This window comes from Eublepharis macularius, chromosome 11 (genome assembly GCF_028583425.1).
Source record: "Eublepharis macularius isolate TG4126 chromosome 11, MPM_Emac_v1.0, whole genome shotgun sequence".
NCBI classification, from domain to species: Eukaryota; Metazoa; Chordata; class Lepidosauria; order Squamata; family Eublepharidae; genus Eublepharis; species Eublepharis macularius.
In genome coordinates, this window is record NC_072800.1 from 82,447,477 (window position 1) to 82,472,826 (window position 25,350).

General features: G+C 42.2%; 1 protein-coding gene across 4 annotated transcripts in view; it reads right to left on the bottom strand.

Moving 5' to 3' along the window:
* The window catches only part of RBM33 (RNA binding motif protein 33), a 95,658-nt gene that overhangs the window by 16,793 nt on the left and 53,515 nt on the right, over positions 1–25,350 (bottom strand). For 2 of the 4 annotated variants that reach the window (XM_054991869.1, XM_054991868.1), the window contains 3 exons: positions 22,224–22,868; positions 6,048–6,260; positions 5,081–5,269 (listed from right to left, as the gene is read on the bottom strand). In XM_054991869.1, coding sequence (XP_054847844.1) covers positions 5,081–5,269; positions 6,048–6,260; positions 22,224–22,868 — 1,047 coding nt within the window. Of the gene's footprint in view, positions 1–5,080; positions 5,270–6,047; positions 6,261–15,689; positions 17,264–22,223; positions 22,869–25,350 lie in introns of those variants that run through there. The other 2 variants (XM_054991870.1, XM_054991871.1) reach the window with 2 other exon arrangements.

The window sequence follows — 25,350 nt, forward strand, 5'->3', positions numbered from 1 at the left end:
ATACATATATGTTTTCTGCATGCATAACCATCTATATGTCCTTGAACCATACACATGGAAACAGAGCTTGGAATTATTCCACAGAGAGATTTGTTTCAACCAAAGCGAAGCTGAATGCTTCTCCTCCAGAGTGCTTTATACTACGTGGGATCTTCATCTATAACAGTTTGTGAATATTGTTTATGTGTTACCTGGACCATCACTGGCAGAATCCTGCAAAGGACTAGCAATGCGCCTCCTGCGCAACATGCAAGGGGAAACATCAGGTCGGCAGACTAGGTGTCTGAAGCTGATGTAGACAGCAATGAGGAGTAAATGAAAAGATGCAGAGTTAGAATGTTACAGCAGCTTAAGGAGAAAGTCTGTCTTTGGGAGTAGACCCATGTGAAGATTAAAGAGATCAGGCCCAGGAAAGAGACCCACAGATTCTTCACTGTGACGTAACACAGAGCTTAGCTGCTAAAAGTAGTGAAAAGATCACCAGTGTAAGATAGTTCAATTCATACACAATGCTATATGACTGTCAACGGAATAAAGACTTACCCAGTTCATTCCTTTTTGTTTACTTATAAGCTTTTAACTTAACAGATATCAGCACATACTTGACGATACTGTAAGTGAGCACTAGGTAGTGCCGTTACTCTAAAAAGGCTATGTGGGAGGCACTAAAAACAGCCATCTTCATCCATTCAGCACCCTCCCCCCCCCCCGTCCTAGTGCCACAAAAGGAATACCTCTAAAGTTCACGCTTTTAAAAAATAACTTTTTAAAAATTAAATAACAAAAAAACCCTCGATACAGTTAAGAATTCAATCCATTAACTCTATAAATCCAACCAGGATGCTCTGCCTGCCTGTCTTAGCAGTCCATACTGAGAAACGTGTGTGTGTGATGTGCTGGCAAGTCACCTCCGAACTATGGCAATCCTATGAATGAAAGACCTCCAAAATGTCCTATCATTAACAGACCTGCTCAGAAACAGCAGCCCGTGAAAGAGGAGGAGACGAGGCAGAATCTTTTTGTGCTAAATAATATCTCTGCAGAAACTGGCCCTGGAAATACAAGAAAGTAGATTTTCATCTTTAGAGAGCTAGCTTCTGTAGAGGCATAGCCACTGGGGGGCGGGGGGATCACCATTTCCAAGAAACCAAGCACTGTATTCATGTTCGTTATCTTTGGCTACCTTCCTTTGGGACATTGGTGCAAACAAAGGTTGCCAAGAGAGGTGACTGAATATAAGTGGCTAACAGCTAACAAATAAGTATTTAGGATGGAATGTAACTAACCTCTGAGCCAGCATGTCATCACAAACTAAGCAAAAGTATCAGCACTACAGGTAGTTTATGCCAATGCTAATCTTTAGGATTTAAAATGCCAAGAGAGAATCTTTAAAATGAGAGGCCACAAGCTGGGGAAATGAAATTACTATCACCAGGGCTTTTTTTGAGGGGGAACACTCCGGAACATCATTCTGGAAGCTCTAGAATCTGCCCACGTGATTCCTTCCTCCTTCAGCCTGCAGGCTCTGCAGAGGACACTTAGCTGCTTTGAGTTCATTCTGTTTTTCATTCCTCTGTGTGAGAGTGAGAGTGAGAGAGTGAGCTGGGGCCCGGCAGGGCTCTGCAGAGGAGGGTAAGCTGCTTTGAGTTCATTCTGCTTTTTTCATTCATTCATTCATTCATTCATTCATTCATTCATGAGAGAGAGAGAGAGAGAGAGAGAGAGAGTGCAAGCTGCTGGGGTCGGCTTTGCAGAGGAGGCTTTAGCTGCTTTGAGTTCATTCTGCTTTTTTCATTCATTTATGAGTGAGAGAGAGAGAGAGAGAGAGAGAGAGAGCAAGCATAGCTGCTGGGGTTGGCTTTGCTTTTGAAAGCAGATTGGTTCTGTGTTAGTTAAATGTATCAGTTATGGTTATTTGTATTAGTTAAAATATCAGTTATGGTTATTCCAGTTTTATGCTAGGAATGGATAGCTGTGTCCAAGTCACAGAAGGCTTTCATCAATATATTCATCAGCATATAGGTGTTCTTATGTCTTAATAGCTGTAACTCAAATGGTTCTCCCCACCTTCAGCTAATTAACATCACTGAAATTGCAGTGGACATATGGGTGTTAAGGAAGTTTTTATGAATATTGTTTGTCTGGGACATTGGAATATTTATGAGCATTTCACAATGTCACAACAGCTTAGCCACTGGTAAGGTAGGGTTGGCAGGCAACCCAAAAAAAGCCATTTTAAACTAAGTATAACTCTAATGCAGCTAAAGCTGAGTATCTTCTTTTGAATTACTCCAGTAAAACAAAACCCTCCCTGAAAATTTGAAAATTCAATATTCATTAGATTAGGAATTTCAGACTCTGTGGAATTTTGAGAAAGAGTTTTAGATTTTTTTTCTTTGCTGGTAGAGGGAATCTGTTAGAATTTAGATTTGTGAGCTGGGTTTTAGAGAGGACCCCTCCTTCTTGCATATTTTAAAATATGATTCCAAAGAAATGAAATGTTTGGGAGAGGGAATGGAAGATTTCACTTTTTGTAGAGGATACAGAAAGGAAAAAAACCCCTTTCTCATAATAGCATAACTTTCCAAGCTTACTAACATTTATTTTGTCGTAATGCATTGTGCTGGGTTCCGGGAAGTGGCGTCACTTCTGGGAGTGACGTCATCACGCATTTCCGGGAGCGCGCACATGCTTTGCGCGTGCACAAGTGATAATAGAGAGTTCCACCACCTCTTTTCCCAGAAAAAAAGTCCTGACTATCACACCTTCCTTCATCCAACATAAATAATGTAAGTGGCCCAGGATGACCTACTCTAGGTGCACTCTCAAATGCCTTCCCTAAATGCTCTGGCTTATCTAATCAGTATAAACTCTCACATTATAAAGTGAACTGCATCATTACAAAGTTCCACACAATGATCCCTACAAGATTTTGTACTGATACACATATTTGGTATGCAAAGAAAATTTTGGTATACTTTCAGACATGGCAGATCACCCTCCATTACAATGCACACGGCAGAGATTTTTTTAAAAAATATCATATAGTTACTCAAAGAGCCATCGTGGAACCTGCCATACCTTTGCTTTAAGAAAATTTCAGATACTGGGCAGGAGAAAAGTTGTCAAAAATAACATAACTGCCATTCCCCTTTAAATGCATCATTGTAAGTCTATAGCCTTGCAAGAATACCAGTACTTTTATTATTTCTTTCACCTACCCCAGAGGCCATATTGTCTATTTGTTCTGAAAACTACAGGGTTTTTAAAAGCCATTAGGCAAAAGGAGTTTATACAGGGGCTGAGGTAGGTCAAAGAAAAAGCAACACAAACTCCTCAGGGAACAAACTGTGTCATTATTGCCCTCTGGCATGGAGCGCATTTTAAAACAATGTACACATCTAGTGCGTATCTCCATGATCCCCTCCAAAAAAGCCTAGGCTGATGGCTGCAAGTAGCCTGTTCTGTGAATACACGCAGGTGGTAAACACCAAACAACCTGTCAATTAATTGACTGATCACCTTTGGTGAACAAGGAAGTGAGCAGAACTTGGGAGGTATACAAATCTTCCGAAATACAATTGCTATGGAAACTTTTCCCCGAGCCTGTGCTGTCTGTCTTCTACAGAATGAGAAAGTTGGGGTCCTGGAATCACAGAACCGCCTCATTCTAGCCCAACTTTTTGCTGTAAAGGAAGACTATCCACTGATTTCCAAGAATCAACCCACACCAACAAAGAGAAAGCAGGTGCGGTGCAAAAAGATTCCTGTAGATCAAACAAGTCCAGATGTTTGCAATTTGCTACAGCCATAAGCATAACCACAGCCCCTACCAACTGATCTGACCTGAGGCAAATTTTCTTTCCAGTTGTGTTAGGCAAACCGTGAGCAAAGTTTTAACTGGAGTCCAGGCCATCACTTGTCAGGGTACATTTTCCTCTATTAGTTACTTCTGCAAACTCTGAAACTATTAATCATGAGATGCTTGAATCAAATCTGACAAGATGGGGCTTATGAATCACAGAAAGGCTCAGCATAACTGAACATAAGCTCTGGGTCCAAAGGCAGAATGCCACCAATAGTCAGAATCTGGGGCAACACTCAGGAGGTGAGGGCTTCTTGTAGTTCCTCTTTGTAAACTTCTCTGTGGCTGCTGATGGAAAAAGGATGCTAGACTAAACGGATCTTGGGTCTGATCCAAAAGAGCCACCATGTTTTACTGGCATTTACTGAACAATTTGACCATCTCCAAGAACCTGACATTTCCAAGATCTTTTATAGGAAGATTCACATGCCATAACCCCCTTTAAAACAGCACTGACGATTTTACTGTGGGGAGGGGATTTCACATTACTCCATAAGCAGGCCTCAGTTTGCACTCTGCCATATCTGTTCCCTCACAGCACGGAGGCAAACATCTGAAATGGGAGATTCCAGAGTTTGATAGCAGGACCTTCACTAACTTCCTCTAGAAGTTTCACTGCCTGTGGCCAGAGGACATACCACAGCCAAACGACTGCAGGACCCTCTGGCTTTGGAGCTCATTTCTACAAGTTTTGTTTCCACACAAGGAGGTAGGGGAGCGCGGGGACAGTAGAACCCAGAGATCCCCTTACACTGATCACTCTTGCTCATGAAAATGAGATAGTTGTTATGAACTGTTCATTGGGAAGCAGAAGCTCCCCATGTACTTCCACCTAACATCACATTGTTCTCTTTGGGGTTCAACATTATTTTGCTATGTGCTTTTTTTTTTTAATGCCCTCGGCACTTATTCAACAGCAGATTGCAGTCTTTGCAAGAGGAGCTGTAAGAGGAGTCCTGAAGCAATGGGGAGAGGCAACTGCAGGACACAGTTATACCCTACTCTGTTTACTGTGTCACAGCTGAACATTATTCTTTGATCTGGAGATATTTTCCTTTCAGACACAAGAGAGAGGGAAGAGTACCACGACATCGATGTAATTACCCACTCCAAGTCCCCCCTCACCCCGCCCCAAGTATTTTTCCTAGTAGACACAGGAAGCTTTGAAGAATGAAAGATTTCTGGCACGAATACCATAAGCCATGGGTGATCTACCTGAATGGGTCCTACTGACATCAGCAGGTTTTTCAGTTGGACATCCGTAGTTGATGAAGAAAGCCCTTCAACTGACACGATGCAGGGCTGAGGTTTGCACTCTACCACACGCAGGTTCTGTTTGTTCGGCATCAGGCGGCCTCGGCCCATCTGGCCCACAGCGCCTCGGCCTCTCCCGTGCATAATGACCTGCCAACAACAAAAAGTGAGCTGCATTTTTTATTTACTTGCCGCCTCTTAACTGATCCTGACAGATAACAGGAAAGTTAGTAATTCACTTAGAAGGAGATGATGAAAGCAGAGGGCAATTAAAAAGGTGTCATGTTGCTGCCGGCAAGTTTTAAAGGCCCACATGTTCGGAACTCACTTGTCAACGCTTGGATTTCTCACAGGTTGCAAATGTGCAGCTATGCGGGATTCCAATACAACATCATGAGGGAAAGTGATTCTTCTGTTGCCTCCCTGAGGATGTTTAGCTTTGCCTAGGAGCTGGCTATTCCCACCTTGCCTAAGGCGCCGATATATATACTTACTGGAGAAGTATTGCTTGCCCCCTGACGTGCTGATTTCAGAGGTGCCACCCAGAACAAGAGGACAACTTCCGATATACGTAACAACAAATATCCATTCTTTGTAGAACAAAGGAGCGGACAGTCTGGGCATCTCTCTAACCGCCAGAGTGGATGCTGACTAACTTTCACATTTTATAAGCTGTCCACACAACTGTGTGGATATGAAGGTTCAGATGTAAATAATCCAGGCTAGCTTCAAAATGACAACACAAGGAACTTAATACTTTATATGCCATCATTGGAAGTCGAAGTCATCAAAACTTGCCGTCAACTGCTTCTCAAATCAACTCAGATAATTAATAAATTCAGAGTCCGAACAACTAGAAACAGTTATTCCTGGCTATTTTTTCAAGCAAACAGAGGAGTACCAACACAAATCTGAAACAACAGGTCACCTTTTTAGCCTGATGAATTCCCGGGATGTTTTTCAGCCCCTGAGGAACCGCTGAGTGAATCTGGGCCAGCTGGTGCTGATGGGGCTGATTCAGCTGTTGGACTGATCCCTTAGTCAATGTCACTTTCCGCACTGGCTGATGTCTCAGCTCTGGGGGTTGCTGCAGCCGGTGGGGGGGCCCCTCTGAGTGAGGAACGCCAACGTTCTCACCACCCTGTAGAAGACAAGAGCAGGCTGTTCAGGAGTTACAAACAGTCACACACAATTCCTGCCAAGAGTTACTGTGGAATACGCACACGGGCTCTGGATTGGTTTTAATTCCTGCATCACTAGGGTGTGTGTGTGTGTGTGTGCGTGCGTGCGTGCGCACACGCGCGTGCACAACGGACTGGATTTGTTTGATGGTGGTGGAGTATCCCCACTGCATGACAACAGGCTGCAGAGGACTGTACAAAAAAAAAGGAAGGGCAACCAAAATGAACAACAAAGTGGAGCCCCTCCTTTAAGAAGGCTAAAGCGTTTTTTAAAAAAGATACTAAGCAGGAACGTCATGACTTTATAAAATAGTAATATTTATTTTATTTATAGTCTGCCTTTCTCACTGAGACCCAAGGCGGATTACACAGTGCAAGTCGATAAGAACAACAGCTAGGACAGTCAATGAGCAAATACAGTAGAGAATGGGTTGTAGAAATTTGAGAACTACATAAATCCAAACACATAGATGAAATATTGCTGAAACAAAGCATAAGTTGTTAGCATTTCTCTGAGCCATTTCTTACATTTTTTGAGCAAAAAAGCCCTCCTGAATAATCATTTTGTATAGTTTGTGGAAAGCTAGGCGAGTGGGAGCCAGGCCTGAGCCAGGCCATTCCGTAAGTGCAGAGAGGAATCTAACTCCCTCAATGCTAGACCCTGACAGCCAAGCGACACGAGACGCATGCCACGTGGGAGGGTTCACGCAAGTTTACCTGGGAAGTGTAGTCGGTCAAGCAGCAGCAGGGCCAGAAGGACAGGAGGGAGTCAGTGAGGGGAGCCCGAAGCTGGCAGGTGGCTAGCAGCAGCAGAAAGCTCTCTTTGGGCTCCCCTAGCTGACTCTTGCCCTCTCGTCCTTCTGGCCCTGCTGCTGCTGCTTGCCTGACTATACTTCCCAGGTAAACTTGTGCGAACCCTCCACGTGCCACGTGTCTCACGTAGCTGGGCTGTGAGGTCACCCAATGAAATGGACTGGCAGGGGACTCAGGACAAAGCTGAATGCTTTAGACCACGACTGCTTATAGAATTTCACTGACACAAGATCAGATCCTCTGGCTCTGAAGGCTTTCAACACACAATTCACAGAGAAGAGGTCTACTGACTGCTCTTAACCTTGGTAGTTTGGTGAAGCTTTCATGTTCAGAGGTGCCATGCCCCTGAATACCAAATTCAAAGACAAAACCAGCAGTGCAACTCTACTGCCTTCATGCCCTGCTTGAGGCCAAAGGATCTAGTTAACCACTGGAGGGAAAAGGATGCTAGGCCAGATGGACTGTTAGTCTGATACAGCGGGGTGCTTACATTCTTTATGCAGTTTGTAAATCTGCCCCTCCTCCTCGGCGGCTTTTCTGGCCCCTAACAGCAGATTTCACCGACACGGCCAAATTATTCACAGAAACCTACTAGTCAATCCCAGCTAAGCAATTCTGCCAATGAATTGCTGAGGAGGGGTGTTTCATTGGTATTTGTAGGTTAAAACAGCAACCCTAGCTTTGCTTCCTAAAAAGTCACAGACAGTGTCTACAAACATTTCAATACACATTTAATGCTGCAGTGGGACTAATATTCAGTAGAATTAAGCGTCTGCTAGATTTGCCTTATCAAAGCCTTTTTACCTCATACAGGAAAATGTTTTTGCTGGAGCAACCACCGTGCAACCTGCCTACAATGCAAGCATCACGCGTGACTTCTGAAGTTGAGCTCACAGCAGTAGGCCCGTCCCATCCTCACCACTTCGGCTGACCCAGCAAGCCTTAGAATGGAGCCATTAACCAGCCAGCAAGTTATGCACAAGCAGTACTTTGGGAGATCTGCTGATCCTCAAACTTTAAAAGAATAACGCACACCCATGCTCTCGTTGCAAATTAAGGGCACATTTTCAAACGCACTTGAAATTGTTTTAGATTCTTTGTGTGTCAAGTGATAGCGAAAGGGTGGGATTATATGCATGGTAAAGCTGATCTATTGCAACAGTTAAAGCTAAAATGACAACAGCTATGGACACATCAAAACTTAAAACTATTGATCTGCAAAAATAAGGGCCTACAGATTTAAAGAATGAGCATAACAATGGGAAGTTAAAATTGTGTCCCATCGGTATATCTTATGAGTATTTTACACCAAAGAACTTAACTGCCAGGAACAGGTACAAGTTTAAGTATGCTCACAAGAGACAGAGAGAGAGAGAGAGAGAGAGAGAGAGCGCACGCGCATCCACAAATGGCCTGTCAACCGAGGTTACCACTTCATGTACCCAATGAAGCAGGCCCTGCCATGTTTATTTTTAAGGTGCTATAAACTGTTTTAGTTACACCAGACTAAGATGGTTGCCCCTTTGGCATTTCATCTAGAGATGTTACCCTTTGCATCTTACACAGTCTTAATTTTTCAACTTGAAGGCCCTACTTGTATTGTGTCACACCACGTTTTATTCTTTTGAATTGCAACTGTCTCCAATTCAATTTTCTTTTGATTTGCAGAAGTGTGTACTTACCATCGAAAATTAAGAGACCGTGGTTTTTTTAAAACATGTACCATTTGGTAATAAGTAAGACCTATCAAGGAATGCCAGAGTTTAGTAAGCTGGGCACTCTAGCATGGATGACCTCCTGACAGCTTAACAATGAAGATGAAGTTTGTTTGCCACCTATATTAGCTGGACAAATTTATTTATAACAAATGCTTTGAGGATGTCCTGATTAAAAAAAAAAACCCTATTCATTGATAGTGTCAGGGCTTCCTGCAATTTGACAGATCAAATCTTATTTTAATTCTTAAAACCTCACAAACGAGTGATATCGCCCACTTGCATTCTGTAGCAAGCAAATTGATTAATCCCCTTCTATAGAAATCTCAACTCTTGATTACACCTATCAGACGTTAAGCAGCATTATTCCAGAGTGACAACACTTGACAAATTCCCCAACCATCTCTCTCAGCCTTTGTGGCCCAGCTAGCTTGTATTAACCCTGATGAAAAATTAATTTTCCTTATCTTCAACTAAACCCCAAAATCCAAATCCGCCAAAATGGCAACTCTTTCTGTAAAGGTATTATGAAAACCTCCAAAAGATTAATTGCATGTCTTCAGGTGACATTAAATTAATTTCTATGCTTGAGACAGACATTTGATACTCTGTACTGAGAGGACAGATAACATTGTCAGGATATACAGAAGGACAGTGGCGGAGTGTCCCAGGGCAGCCTCTTATGAATTCGCCTTTCGATAAGGCCATACTTCACTGTCATTGGCACTGTTACCGATCTTGCAGCCCGCAGACCCCACTGCACAGGTTTCTATTAACAGTGACAATGCTGTATTTATCCATGTAATCTTTTCTAAAGCTAATTCAAAAATCGCCCAACAGCAGGGGGAAGGGTTGCACATGCTGGATAAAGCATTTAGATGAAATAAACTTGAGTTGATCTGTCAAGTGATGCATCAAAGAGACACAGCCAAAAAGTACTCTACACAGTCCTATTTAGTGAGGGTGAGTTATAATTTAAACAGAATAGAGGGAACTCAAAGATATGTATCTTTCCCTTCCCAACAAAAGAAGCATTTCAAACATTATCCATTCCCAAACAGATACCCCTTCAAATATAAAAATAAGCTATTGCATAAAAATAGCTAGCAACAATGTTTACTCACCAGCAAATCTAAAATCAAAGTACTACCACATCGACATAGGGCAGGATAAGGGTGTGCAAGTGAGCTTCCCTTCAGATATTAATTCAGGTAAAACAACAGGATAAGAAAGAAGGCAAACCCCAATGCAAGTAACTGGGAATTGTTGACTGACCGATCAATTCTTTCTCTATTATTTGGCTACAGTCAAATATTGTCAGGATGCCAAGAATGCCAAGTACCAGCTTAGCTTCGTTAGAGTAGGAGTAAAGGCTGATTGCTCCTAGCTCTAGCTCAGATAGGCAGGGCTTTTTTCTGGGAAAAGAGGTGGTGGAACTCTGGAGGACCGCACAATGACGTCACTCTGGGGCAGCTGGAACATGGGGGGAGTTTTTTAAAGTTTAAATCGCCCTTGGTGAAAATGGTCACATGGCCGGTGGCCCCGCCCCCTAATCTCCAGACAGAGGGGAGGTTAGATCAAATCACCGGCCACGTGACCATTTTCAAGAGGTGCCGGAACTCTGTTCCACCGCGTTCCCGCTGAAAAAAAGCCCTGCAGATAGAGCAAGTATTCCTGCTGTAACAGTAGATATTGCAATATTGTAACTTTGGGCTGCTCTTTGTGCCCTGGGATAAAAGCCAAAGAGAAGTGTTCAGGAACTGTTCACATGTATAGAAACCATATACTTAACACTGTTAAAAAGTTGTCAATCGTGACTTTTTAAAAAAAGGGAATTTCATGGTTCGAAAACAATTTGTTTTTGTAATTAGCACAAGTATCGATCCAGTTGATTCTTAAGGTATCTTTGCTTTAAGTAAAGTTAATGCTTCAAAAATACTGGTTTGGTAATCTCACCAAGTATCATTTCAGTTGGTTAAATATCCAACCCAAGAATAAACTATGACCTTTCCTTACCACTGCTCTTATGAATGAATTTCATCTTCTTGCTGTCATTCAATTAATTATGAGAAAGTGATCATACAGCGTGTGAATCATCAAAAGCAATCGAGACATTTTATCAACATATGAGAAGTGAGACCAAAACACGGACTAATAAGTATTTCTTCCCCACTGGAGAGGGCAAACTGCCACACTTGTCATACTGGTATTCTGGCCCGTCCTCTAAACAGCTCTGAAAGTGGATCTTGCTTTCTCAATTTCATCCTCACGTTCTCCCTAGCAGTGGGTGGGGCAGAGAGGGGCTACCCCAAGCTCACCCAGAAAGCTCCATGGCTGAGTGGTGATTTGACCCTGTTTCTCCACCCCCCACCCCCCCAGCTGGACGCTTTCTTGGCACCATCGTCCATACTTTTTCTGCAACTTCTGAATGGTATTCATCTATCTGAAGGCATGACCTTCCAAGTTCACATGACCGACATGCAGTAAAAGCATAAGCCTTTGTTATAAACCTTGCATGTTAACAGGGAGCAGCATCATGCTTTTTTTAAATAGCAAGTATACCTATTCACATGGGAGCATTTACCCTGCCAAGAAAAAAAAAGGGGGGGGATACCAGGACAAGAGAGAAAACCTCCCAAATTACCCAAAATGGGTAAGATGTACCTGGATGTTATTTTCAGGCCACTCTCCTTCGGGGGTATTATTTGTTCTGGAAGTCTGTGCAAGGGACCTTGCAAACTCCTTGAGAAGCTTATAATAATAATAATAGTATTTGATTTATATACCACGCTTCAGGACAATTTAATGCCCACTCAGAGTGGTTTACAAAGTATGCCATTATTATCCCCACAACAAAACACCCTGTGAGGTGGGTGGGGCTGAGAGAGCTCCGGAGAACTGTGACTAGCCCAAGGTCACCCAGCTGGCTTCAGGTGGAGGAGTGGGGAATCAAACTCGGCTCTCCAGATTAAAGTCCCACGCTCTTATCAGCAGCGATTAGCTCCCTTCAGAAGTCTGCAGGTTCACTCACACAACACTGGTGGAGAGTGATCTTAAAATGCATCAGGACACATTAAACATTTGTTTTGGGGTACCTTCTGGCATAGCGTTTAGCATAAAAACCATTTCAACTCACTGGTAACTGACTTGCAAAAAGAATGGGCAGAACAAAACATGAGCTTTAAAAAAAACCTTTTAAGATCTTAATCATCGCCAACCACTCCATCCCCCACATACACCACACACAGCAATGGGCAGTTATACATGCAAATCACAGTACTATTTTTAACATACCCTGAGAATATGTATATGCAAGAACACAGAGTAAACGTGGGTATGCTCTGAGGGCGACTGGCAGATCAAAGTTATTCCAACCAGAAAGACATAAATGGGGTTAACATACTGACAGTTTGATGAGGACTATTCATTGAAGAGAACCTACACCTTCACTGTGTTCTTAAAGTCTGCCCTGGTTGCAGAAGGAGGTACACAAAATCAATTGTAGAGTTTTGTTTTTAAAGAAAGAGGAGCAAGAACACTCTGGGATAAGAAAAGAAACTATTTTATTCATTTTTCTTCTTTAGATTTCACAGCTGATCCAGCCCAAATGCCAGACTGAGGAAAGCTGTACACTATATGTTAACACTGTAAATTCCAGACTTCCATTTTAGGACGAGATTTCATTATTGGTGAACAACTCCTAAGATTTAAATGCTGCAAAAGCTGTTTACTTGGATGCGTGCAAACAAGAAACATCACAGCATTTTTTAACTTCTATTCCAGCACTGGACAAAACCTATATAAAATCAAAATCAAAATGGATCAACTACTAAAAAAAACATGGCCGTGGAAATTACTCAATGTATACATTGTCTTATAACGCAAGGTAAGCTTTTACCCTTACTGTAAACTCCATGCCCAAACAGCTATTAGAAAAACTTTCCTAAAGTTGGCAAAGGGGCTCAATTTCGCAGCCATGGTTAGAGTAAAACAGCGGCAGGGGTCACAAAATGGAGGAGGAAGAAACTGGTGGCCATACGAGCAGGACTGAAGCAATGACCCCAGACATGGATGACCGGGTTGGGGAGGGGGGAGCACATCTGCATCCCTGCCAGCACCCTGGACAGGACCAAACAGATCAAGTCGGAAGACTTCAGCCTTTTTCACAGTTGTAATTTGTACACTTTTCCTGGAAACCTTGCTGAATATCTTTCCTTTGTGACATTCTAGAGAAAAATGTTCTAACTGAGTAAGGAAAATTATTTTCTCTTAACGGGCATGAATTTACTGGATTTCAAGATAGATTTCTGCCTCCAAAATGCAAGAACACACTGCAATTACATTTGCATGCTTTAATACATTTCCTTCTCACAGCCCCAACTACACGAACTCGTTCTTGCTCCTTCAGCATTGTTAGTCACCAGCTACAACATAAAAAGCCCCGCTACTATATTTTTTTCAACATTTAATTTTCCAGTACAGTTTGTCAATGGCTGGAGGTGTTCTGGCATGCCCCTAGCCCTACTGCTACGTACATGTCTCTTAAATGCCACAGATGAATGTTGAACAGATGTTCTCAAACTACTACAGCCGAATTCACACAGTGACTGCAGTCTGTCCACAAGTATTCTTTTAAAAATTGAGGTTCTATAGGGTTGCAATGGGTAAGAGTGCTAGAGTGGTGAGAGACTCACTCTTAGCATGCTAGCAAATGACGTTATGCAGTAGGCAAAATGAAGCCAAAATATGCCCTCCTTTTCTAAGGCTAGTAATTCTTTTGTTATTTGCCGGTTTCAGGGAACATTTCTAGCCATTGCTGCTGTTAGGCAAACAGTCAACAAAAGGCTAAGAAATCAGCAATTACATTTTTACAAAGTAGTTTATCATGTAAATGTATTTAACATAAATAAAACCTAACCACCAGTGACAGCTTGGATGCCTGACATCCATTCATGTGTACTCACATTTCCATGCATGTGACAGGACTGTTACACCTGGAAGCAAAAAAAAGAAAAAAGAAAGAACAGAAGGTGGGCTTTGGTTTCCAGCCCCATCTTATACACGTCTTCTTTGGAGCCTTTCCAGCCCCATATCCTCTCCAGATATCTTCCATTAAGAAAGACATGGGCATTTGGGTGTTCACACTGGCAAGAATTCCAAGGCATTCTCCAGCTGGGAAGAACCGCTGCCCTTTCTTAGGAGGAGGAACGCACCATTATGTTCAGAGTTTCAGAAAACTTCCAGATGAACACCTCCTTCAGCCTGGGTTTTTGACAGGCAACTGCTTTATCGCAGGGTACAATTTGGTATAAGAACAGTTTATGGAGACCAAAAAATCTTACGGGGGGGGGGGGGGGGCGGGGGCGGGCAGGGAATGATGGGTGGCTCAAATATTTATTCAGAAATGCTGAGGGTTGGGGAGCTGCACAAACGACATGGGGCAGCTGCAGCAAGATGGGGGAAGTTGGCAGCATCATCCCTATCTATGTCAGCAAAGCCTTTTTTGCCATACCAGTGAGCAATCCTGTGGTGGTAACTGGTGGTGGGAAAGACTAACTCTGCTAAAATCGGTGGGAGCTGGACGGTGGGCAGCTCATCGGGTTCTTCCAACTTTGCTCAGGACAATATAATTACTAAGGACTGCAGGTGGCAAGTCAAAAAGGAAGGATGATTTCCTTCCTACTATTAAGACTCATAAGAGCCTTTATGTTTTAACTTAATGCTCTGCTGATTTGGGTTACTGTCCCAGCTCTTCTAAGGAAGAAGCTGGTTGATACCATAAGACAAAGCCTATCTCCCTATTTGCAAATATTTTTATGTCACATATATGTATTAATAGGAATTGAAAAGCACACTTTACACTTTTAATTAGCAACACACACTTAAAAGGAGTGACTGTAGCTGATGGAACGGAGTCACAGATGTAATAACAAAAATGTATATAACCAAAACTGGAAGTCAAGAGAGGAAGGTCCACCCTCACTAAAATACCTGGTATTTCTGCTCAAAGGTCAGGGCTGTATCAACAGGCATACCCGTGATCCCTCAGGGACAGAAACCCACCCACACCATGTAGTGTAACTGCGGATGCAATTTAGTTGAAGCCATAGCTACTCGGTTATTTATGTCAGTGCAGGGTATAATGCAAGTCAAATGGGACCAGAGATGAAAAGACAATATGAGATTTTGGACATAAAAGTCAATTTCCCAAGAATCTGAATGTTCATTTCAAACCGACCACATTTCTAGCCCTTGAGGTTATGAAGGGTGTGCGTGTGTGTGTACGCGTGCATGTGTGTGTGTGCATGCACATGCAAAACATGCTGGAAGCTCATAAACCACATGAGTACTTGAATAAGGTATCCAGTGATTAGTGCCTACTTGCCTCTCCCTCATGACTAACAATCCCAGAATTGCAAATTAGTTTAAACTGCATCATTTTATGCAAGATGCAGATTCCAGTCTTTCTTGGCTCAGAATTTGGGTTGTTGGTACTGAACTCTAAAGGTTTTTGTTGTTTTAGTATCAAGTAGACACAACCCTGCCTGATGAATTAAATGCCTTGTACATTTTCTGAGTACGATGTGTGGGCTTTGCTTTTTTGCTTCTGTTACTGAGTTACATTTTCTTCATCATCTTCTATACTGACTATTGACCCATCTGAGCTAATTTCTGAGAATCATACTCAACTATAAATATTTACCTATGTCTTACCCTCAAGGGGAAAAAATCAGAAATGAGACCTGCCTCAGTTGCTGTTTCCCACCAAATATAATGGATGTTATGATCTATGAGATCACAATAAAAGGGCTGTAAAAGTGCAAATTATTTGAACATTTTTATTGCATGAGATGAGTAATACAGATGCAAAAACAAAACAAACTGTACAATATTGAATTTTGTAGACAGATCTGTATCATATGAGATGGACATATTTTTTTCCTTAGCCTGAGAGAACAATGCCTGCTACCCAATGAAAGCGAAGTTTTCTCACCCATGCCTCTCCTTCTTCCATCAGCTTCCCCATCCCCCCAAAACATGCTACTGGCTTGTGCAGATTGAAATTCTAAACAAAATTGTGATGTCTGCCACTTGTTTCAGCCCTGGCAAGCTCTATGATTACCAACAATTGCAACAATCACATACAAAAAAACAGAGCAGATTCTTCCATATGCAAGAGACCCATAAGTGCAGTTCTCCAGAGAGATAAAAAGGTGTGTTCTTGATCCAGTATAAGACTCAGCATTTTCAGACGACAGAGCACTAGGCATCACTCTGAGCAAGGGGGCCCAGTCTGTGGCTAAGGAGAAATCACCCAACAACAACATAAGATGGTTGAATAACAGTTAATATTAAAGCGTCATGTAGTTTCCACAACATTCACTGGGTAACATCCAACATGTACTGTTTAAACACCCTCAAAGCAGCCAGGGAGAAGCAGTACGTTCTACAAACCTGTTCTCCTAACGGTCATCATCACACCACCATGCTGGTTTACACACGCCCATCTGCACAGTAACCTTAAATTATGACTGCCTCTTCCACACACTACTCAACTTAGAGGGAAGGAAAGAGAACAAGGAAGACTTGCATGCCAGCCCTACCTGGCTCAAGATGCAATTTTAATTTAGCATCAAAAACAGATACTAGAAACAAACTAGAAACAAACAAACTGACTTTCCCTGTCCCCCCAAAATTCTCTCTTACAGTTGTTGTAACTGAAAGACAGACAGACATATATATGCCTCCAAAGCTCCTGAAGCTGCACCACATCCAGGCACAGTAAAGAGAAGACTGGTCTGCTATGCCTGATCAGTTGAAGGAGCAGAGAAAAGGCCCATCACTTGCAAAGTGCTTGTTCCAGATCAATGGCTGAAATCTGCCCAACTCAACTAAAGGAAACTAACCTCAGAATGGCCAGAATAGTGCTCTCTGGGGAGAGCGGCACTTCCGCTGCCCCCCCACCCCCACACTCCTAGGTCCTGCAGGTCTGATTCTCCACCAAGCCCCATCCTCAGAGTTGCCCTCGCTTCTGCAGAGTGCCCCCTTCCTGCACCATCCCTGTTCACGAGCTGGTCCCTTCCACAACATCTGCTTTCCAAAAAACGCTTCCCTTCATATATGCTCGGTTTTAACGTGAGTTAAATTCAGGCGTGAAAAGGTGATGCCTCTACTGTTTTTATTAATTTGGGGAAAGGAGATTAGAGAGGCTGTGTGAGAATGACAGGAGGGAGGTACAGAAGCAGGGAGACAGAAATGTTGAGCAGAAAAGGGTCTAGAAGGCAGGAAAGCTAAGAAACAGGGGGTCCAAGAGACAGAGACCCCTCAATCCAGCAAACGTTTGTTGTAACTTAAGTTTCATTAAATATAATGCACCTTATGTTGTGAGTAACTTGCCCCACTGGTTTCAATCAGTTGTAAATGGTCAGGCTGATCTAAGAACAAGAAGGGAAGGGACCACACAAGAAAAAGAAGCTAAGTAGGAAGTACTATTAGGCATAAAACCTCCAATAAGCCCTGCGGATAGAAGTAGTTAAAGCCTGCCAGAAGGGAGTTAGAAATCTAAGTGTGCAAACTTATGTAAAACTCAGCATTTCATATATTTTTAAACACATCTCTCAACATTCAACTGAAACAAAAAATGCAACCACTTGGATGTACAACACAGGTCTGAAACACGGTTCACTGAGGACTGGGTACAATGTGTACCTATAGTTCTGAAGCAAACAGTCCACCAGGATCCAATTCAGAAACTGGTACAGGGTCAGGGATTTGATGAGCTGACAGACATACCTCCCCCCACAACATTCACATAGTACTACCACTGCTACTTTGCATGGAGCACCAGGTAAGGTCAGGGGCACTACAAGGTACCATAGCCAAAGCCAACCCCCAACCAACACCCTTTTTAATCAGTATTGCAAATAAAACAAAACCTTGACAAAAGCATTCTGCTTGAGAAGTATGTCGCATGGAAGACTGAAGCCAGAAGCGAATAGCCAGAGGAATAAACAGCTGCCACAAAGGATTGAATTCCTGACGGTCACTCCCTAAAGTCTTGGTCAAACATCTCCTACTAAGACAACGTAGACCACCGGACAGGTCTCTCTCTCTCTCACTCTCACAAACACACACACACCTCCAAATGTTGTGAGACAACAACCAGAAGGCAGTTTCCCTGTTTATAAAATCAATGGGTGGTTATTCAGTCATACTAGCAACATTTCTACTAGTCTCACATTCATAGCTATCCTGGAGGCAGAGAGGCCACAAGATGTATCAGGATATTCTTACAGGCAAGCACTAGGCTTTGCTATTACATCTGTACATGCACACAAGAAGCTGAGCAAAGCGGAAACCTGACATTACTGAAAGGCAACAGATCTCTGTTGTGAACAAGACAACAGAACAAAACAACAGAATGAACAGCGAGTGAAACGATCAACTTTTACAGTACTTTTTCTAGAGCAAAGTTAACCAGCCATTCTGCCACCGTAATCTTAGCTAGTGTTGGGAGATGTGATGTATCCTAAAAATCAGCCTGGGAAGGCATGCATTGGGTCATCATGGATACCAAAAGTTATAAAAAAAACCTCCCTACATAAATAGTGGTAAAAATATGTGGTGGTTAATTACCTGATTAATTTTCTTGAGCTTTCAGCTATATATCTGAGAATTTCAGCTATATACCTGAGAATTAATCAGGACAGTTGCCTGATTAAGGAAACCCTGATAAATTGGTAAAATCTGCATAGATCTGTTCTAACGGACTGTATCTTTTACTGTGATGCAAGACACCTTTCTTCAGGAAAGGAAGGTCAAACATCCTTAAGGCAGGTAAATCGTAAATCTAGCTGATTTTAATGGGGCTGACTCTCAGGGAAATCTGCAGGACTGAAGCTCTGTTGGTAGTGTGATGCCTTGCCTTGGTGCTGTGCAACTGTCCTTTGTCCTTTGCTGAACAGACTTCTCTGGGGAGCAAGCAACAGACCAGCAAAGCCTCTGGCATGCAAGGGAGCTGCAATTCAGGAAAAAACTCCCTTGGCTTTGTCCAGTCTGAGCTGGGGAAGGGTAGGAGAGAGACTAGAATAGTGCTAGTTTAAAAAAAAAAACAGGATATTTCGAAGCACATTCCAAACAATGTGGTAGATCACTAATCTATTTAACTAGCCTTGATTAAACACTGTCACTTATACAAAAAAGAATTCAAGTAGTGTAAAAATGAAAATGTAACTAATTAATACTGACACAAACTTTTATAATGCACTTTAACTCCAGAACACAGCTGGAAATAGTCCCAATTTCAGCATTTTTGCCCCAAATGTCTGACCCATCTTGCAGATCAATGGCCCAAAGATCAGTAGGACTGCTGCTATTCTTGTCAGTTGCAGAAAGCTTTCTTTCTTTATGGAAAGAGGAGAAAAAAATAACTTGGAGAAAAAAATATCCCCCCATCACTGTGGAAATATGGCAGCATGAAACATGATGGAATTCCTACAAGGAGAACACAGTACAGTAAAAAATGGCAAACGGCCGGTATGCAGGCCATCAGGCACAACCTCTCACAAATGTACTTTGAGATGTTTCTGCATTCTGGATAGCCTACAAGAACTGTCATTTCTCAGTGTACATACATGTAGTAACATTCATGCACTCAATGTCACACCTGAAAATGCAAATTCGGGTTTGCTTTTTGTTTCCTGTACAGGTGTCCTAGAAACAGCCATGTACCAGTAGGTGAAGGACCTCCAAGTTGCACACAGTGATTACGCTGTAAGCTTCCGACAAAGAATGACTATGATCTTGCTTCAGTTCACAGTTGAGAAAACAAAATGTACAAATGACATCACATTATCTAAACTGCTAAAATATCGGCCTGATGAAGAACGACTCCAGAGATTCTGTCCTCAATATGCCTGGAGCAAAAACAAAACAGGACTGGTAGTTTTGCAGAGAAAGCAGCGGTGCCAGAAGAACAACTCGCTATTCAAAGAGAACCTGACACAGCTAACTCAGAGGAGCTCAGCTGGGATGGAAGACTTAAAATCAAAAGGAAGACTGCCCGGGTGCCTCAGAGGTAAATTATCAAAAGATATTCTACATAGGATTCCTAACTAGATATTTAGCAGGATTTGGTTCTGGCAGACTTAACCTTTTTGTAAGCTCAGATTATCAAAATCAGCCAGACTGCCTCTCCTGCTGCCAGTAACTCCCCTCTTCTCTGTGCAACACATAGAACAAAGCAACTTACATTTAGCTTTTTGACAAACTATTGAAAGTTTAATCAAAAGTTTCGATCAAGAGTATTTTTGTGCCTAGCTTTAATTTCTGTTGGCTTTATTGGGGGAAGATATCATGAAACACTCCACTGTGCAAAGAGAAATCAGCTATACAACCTGCTGCATTCAGCAACACCTTATGCATTCAGTAACAGCACTGGTGTGCAAGACTACAAATTGACACTATTTTGTTTTTACAAATTAGACTGGTTATTGCTTAAGAAAATATGTCTGTCAAAACCCTTGGAATTCCTATCCCATGCTCACAGGTCATCTTTGGCCTTGATCCAAGAACTCTAAGTCTACAAAGACTAGAAACCAGCATACATTCGGCGTTTTCTTTCAAGTTCTTGCCACAGCAGCTCCCACTGCCAAGTAGACGCAGCAGTCTTCATTTCCCTCTTCAGCAACTTGTCTTTTTAGCAGTGGCAGTTACTGCAGCAAGATCCTTCAATGTGCCCACTGTCTAAGTGCACGCTTCCCACCCTGAAAGCATAAAGTTTCTTTATGAATACAGCCTCCATATGTAAGCCATCTCACAAAGGCCTTCACATGATAATCTTCAAAGGAAGGAGATTCTATAGGCTTCTTACTCCACGGATGAACTGCTCTTACAAGCAGAATGCCTCCCAAAAGTACATCTTAAAACTATTTCCCTGAAGTCTAAAACACTCTCAATTTTTCAAATCTAAATCCTGTCAATTTAGCTACAAATGTCCAAAACAGTGAAACACTAAATTATTTTTCTGGGATAAGATAATACGCACTATCCTAAATATTTTACAGAGACGCTTCTTGTGCATAGAACCCAAAGTGTGAGAGACAGAAACACTCTTGGGGCTGTCAAATCTAGACACTAGATTTGGAACTAGACAGGTCTTTAACAAAATCAGTTAAAAGATTTTCCAAAGAAAATTTCAACAACAAGCATTGATAAGTGACTTGAGCCACTCAGCTCACTGGCCATATTTTGCCTGTGAGCTGGCTGGAGACAACTCCGGGCTGTGAACATTCGGTAGCTGCCAGGCGCCTCACTGCAGTTTCTGCCTACGTATATTTAGCAGGATGCACCAAAAAGGAGATGAAACCTCAGTTATGCTCCTGCTGACTCAATGATGAGCACTCTGGGCTCCTTGTTCTTCCAAACTTCTTCATGCCTCTTTCTAGAACTGCTTAGACATAACTGTGGCTCAGGATTGTTCTTCAACACTGACCCATCCTGTTCTACATGTCCTTTTTTACTAAAAGCCCTGCTTCTGCTAGACCCTGAGAGCTGGCTTTCCAAAGGCCTTTCTTGTATCTGGCAAAATCGCCAGCCAAGGCCTGAGCCTGCTTTTATTAGAGCAGGTCAACTCTCTTCTTAAGCTTTCTTGGTGGGGCATGCTGTCTTAAATCACATTTGTGTGTGTTACTGCTTCAGTCTTTCCCTCGTTTCCTTGACAAAAAGGTAGCTTAAAGGCAAAAGGATAATACAAAGTTGTGCCTTTTCTTTCAAATGTCTCCAATTTGTTTAACATTCCAAGTCTAGCATCCAAAACTGTACCTTACACTCAAACTAAGCCCAGTTAAGCAGAATGCACTGTCCTGGTATTATGCTCAGGCTTCTGTTAAAGGAGCAAATAGGGAGATTTACTTTTTTAGACAGAACCACACGGATTACTTGTGTTTGGTCCTGACATCCACTGAATCCTCCAGATCCATTTTTAACTGTACTAAGATAACACACCTCTTTAAATTAGGACACAAAATAAAAGGAGGCACAGAAAACTTCTAGTAAGTGCTAAATCTGTGGTCTGGTCTTCTTTATGCTGTTTTTTCTTATCCTGATCACTAACTTGTGGCATATTCCACTAACTCCTTGAGACTGTATAAGGTTACTCTGTTGGGAAATAAGCACACATTCCACTGAGGAAAAAGAGATCCATGTAAAATGGCTACAAATTTTCACACATACACAGTTGTGCTACTTCAAAACTAACTGGGTATGATTTTGCATTTGACATGTGAATTGTGTTAAACTAGCTAGCAATTTTGCCAATGACAGCAACAGGAAAGACGCAGACCACAAACAAACAAGCCACAAGGAAACGAAGGACAGACAAGCCTGGTAACTTACCCCTCCTGACAATTTAATCACCCTGACTTTGGTGCCGACATGAGGCCCATCTCCACTACCACTGTTTGCCCGCTGCATGACAGTTCGTTTCACCCCAGGCTTCAGTTCCTGAGGCTGGCCTTGCACCGACGCCACCCGGGCAATCTGAGATGAGTTCGTATGCGCTGCAGCAGGCCTTATTTGCAACCCTTTGTGCAACAGCTGGACCTCATTTTCTGGTACTGTCCTAGTCTGTCTTAGCTGCTTTACTGTTTTTATTTGCTGTCCTTGAAATTGCACATTCTCCCCAGCCTGCAGAATGTTTGTGGGTTTAGGTTGAACAGCGGGGGGATTTGGAACTACTTGGTCTGGCTTTTTAACCATCAGCCTGTATTTCACATTTTGGCGGGGCTGTGCACTAGGAAGGGGAAGCAAAGGGTTTCCATTGGTGGGCAACTGTGAAGCCTCCTCCTCCTGCGGTTGCTGCTGCATAGAAGAACCACCCTGCTGCTGTTGCTGCGCCAGCCTTTCCAGCAATTCCCTCTTCCGAGCACCAGCCTGGAGTTGCCGCCTGAACTCCTTCTGCTTCAGGATCTCTTCTCTTAGCCGTTTCTGTTCTTCAATCTTCAGGCGGTAGAGCCTGGTTTCTTCATCTTCATCTGGAAACTACAGAATAGCAAAGAAAACAAGTTATAAGGGGAAATAATTCCTCTCCAAGCAGCAATACTTGGACTGGGGGCAGGGGAGAGGAAAGGGTAACAGCAAGTTCTCCAAACAGTATACAGAGATACGGTACTACCAGCTGCAAGTTATTAGCTATTAATTAGCCAAGCTATTAAAAAAAAAATCTATCACTCTAGGTTAGACTTTTTAAAAAAGAAAAATCAAAATTCTGAAACTGAAGCCTTATAAAAGGGGAACTAATTTAGAAGTTGCTGAAACCAATTAAACTATTAATATAATTCAAGATCTCAAAATATTGTTTCAAATGGAAACGGTAACAATGCAAAGGCAGCCCACTGTCACATAGGTTTTATCTTGCTCTTTTCTGACAAACTAACAAAAGGTAGGGTGGTAAATGACCTGAAAGGCCCTGATTAGAACTATTGATTTTTCTTACAGAATTTTCAGCCTGATCTGAAACTCATTTGTCACACAATAATTGGTTATAATGAACAGCACAAGTCAATCTCTCTGACCTTGAACTCATGCACTCTCTTCAGAATTAAAATGTTGCCAAACGCAGTGCTGGAATATTAATGGTATATCAGGAATGGCTTTAATATTCCAGCCCTAAGCTTCTTTGAAAGTATTATACTCTCTGTGCATCAAATAACCTTTCCAGAAGGCCTGAAATGCTGGCAGAAAGCATCCTTTCAGGAATCAAGACCATGAGAAAAACTGTTTCAAGTATTGCTCCTGAGTTAGCAAGTTTCAATATGATGCGGGTTTAACAGATTTTTTAAAATGAAATAACTGATACAGTATTTCAACCTCCAAACCACCAATACATTTCATAATGTTTTTATACCTTGTAAAGTATTAAATGTTTATATTTATTTTAAAAAAGAAAAGAAAACTCTTAAAGACATTCAACACAGGTTGCGTATTAGGCAAGTAACTGCTAATGGTGATATACTGGAGGCAGAGGAAGGACTATGGATTTTCCTAAAGGTATGAAACAAGGACTCCAAAGAGTGCATTTCCAGTATCAGTAGCGTTGGCCACATCCATACAAACTATTCAGATTTAACAAACCTTTGAGGCAAGAACTCATCACCTCTAATGATAAGTAAAGTGAGAACTGAGTACAATTACCTTACATGGTAGATCTCTACATCTCTTTTCAAGGTGTTTCTGCAGGATTTGAGTCCAATGGTACCTTAGAGACCAACAAGATTTTCAGGGTATAAGATTTTGAGAGTTGGAGCTCCTTTTTGAAAACCTTGTTGATCTCTAAGGTGCCACTGGAGTCAAATCCTGGTGTTCTACTGTTTCAGTCTACGACTGAAGAAACAGTAAGTTCCCTGGGGCCAGAATATTCATCCTTTTGAAACTTGACAGCCTCCTTTATCTCAAACCTACAAAAACAGATCCTACTTCTAATTTACAAGAGAGACTCGTGTACCTCACCCATTCCCTACCTCTGTCCCCCACATCCTTCACTAATTTCACTTTGCTTATCATTCTCCTTCACTTAACATATACCTAAAAGGTCGGAGGCTCAACTGGTGCAATCCACAATCTATGCACTACCAGAAGGTCAATGGGTTATGAAACAACTACATCCTAGAGTACAAATGAAATGCAATTAATGAGGAATTAAGACAAAGGCACAGAGAAATTGGGGATACCATTTAACTAAATTATTTTCGTTGCTACTAGAGGAGAGAGATTGTGACCATACTGATTTTGAGCAAAACAAAACACAGCTTACTCCTGAACAGCGTCTCTCCAATAAGAATTCCTGTTTTGCTTTTGCTCATGTGAACACAGACCAAGCGTCAAGCAAGTCCCTCTCACAAAGCAACATACTGAAGCTTGCCTGGATTATCTACATCTGGAGTTAGTGGGGTATTTTAGATCATGCCTAACATCAACAGTATAACATGACTTGCAGTACTAAAAATTAAGGATGTGCGATTCAGGTTTGAAATTCGGCAGAAATACCGAATTTTATTTGATTCAGTAAAATTCAGTATTACCGAATTTAAATGTGTATTACCGAATAAATTCCGAATGGAAGTTTACCAAATTTATTCGGTAACATTCAGTAAATTTCTGTAAGCGTGACACCGCTGTTCCTAAGGAACAGCGAAGAAACACTGCTTCCCACCTTTTTTTACCAGAAGGGAGAAGGGAGGTAGAATGAGTCAAGGGCACAAGAAGGAAGGGGGAAGGGGAGCGGGGAGTGTGAGCGGCCAATAATTGCAGCAGCTCTCCTTCTCTGGTTAATGGAATTCTCAAGAAGGAGAGTGCCTTTTTAAAACTGCTGCAAGGAGTTAAATTAGTAGGCTTGCCTCGGTCAGTTTCCATTTTGCTCTGGCTTGGAGATTGAGAGACACTGCCAGCTGCTGGCTTTTTCTCCTGGTCTGCTTTGGACTTTGACTGGATCCTGCTTCCCAGTAAGTGGAGTGGATTCCTGGCT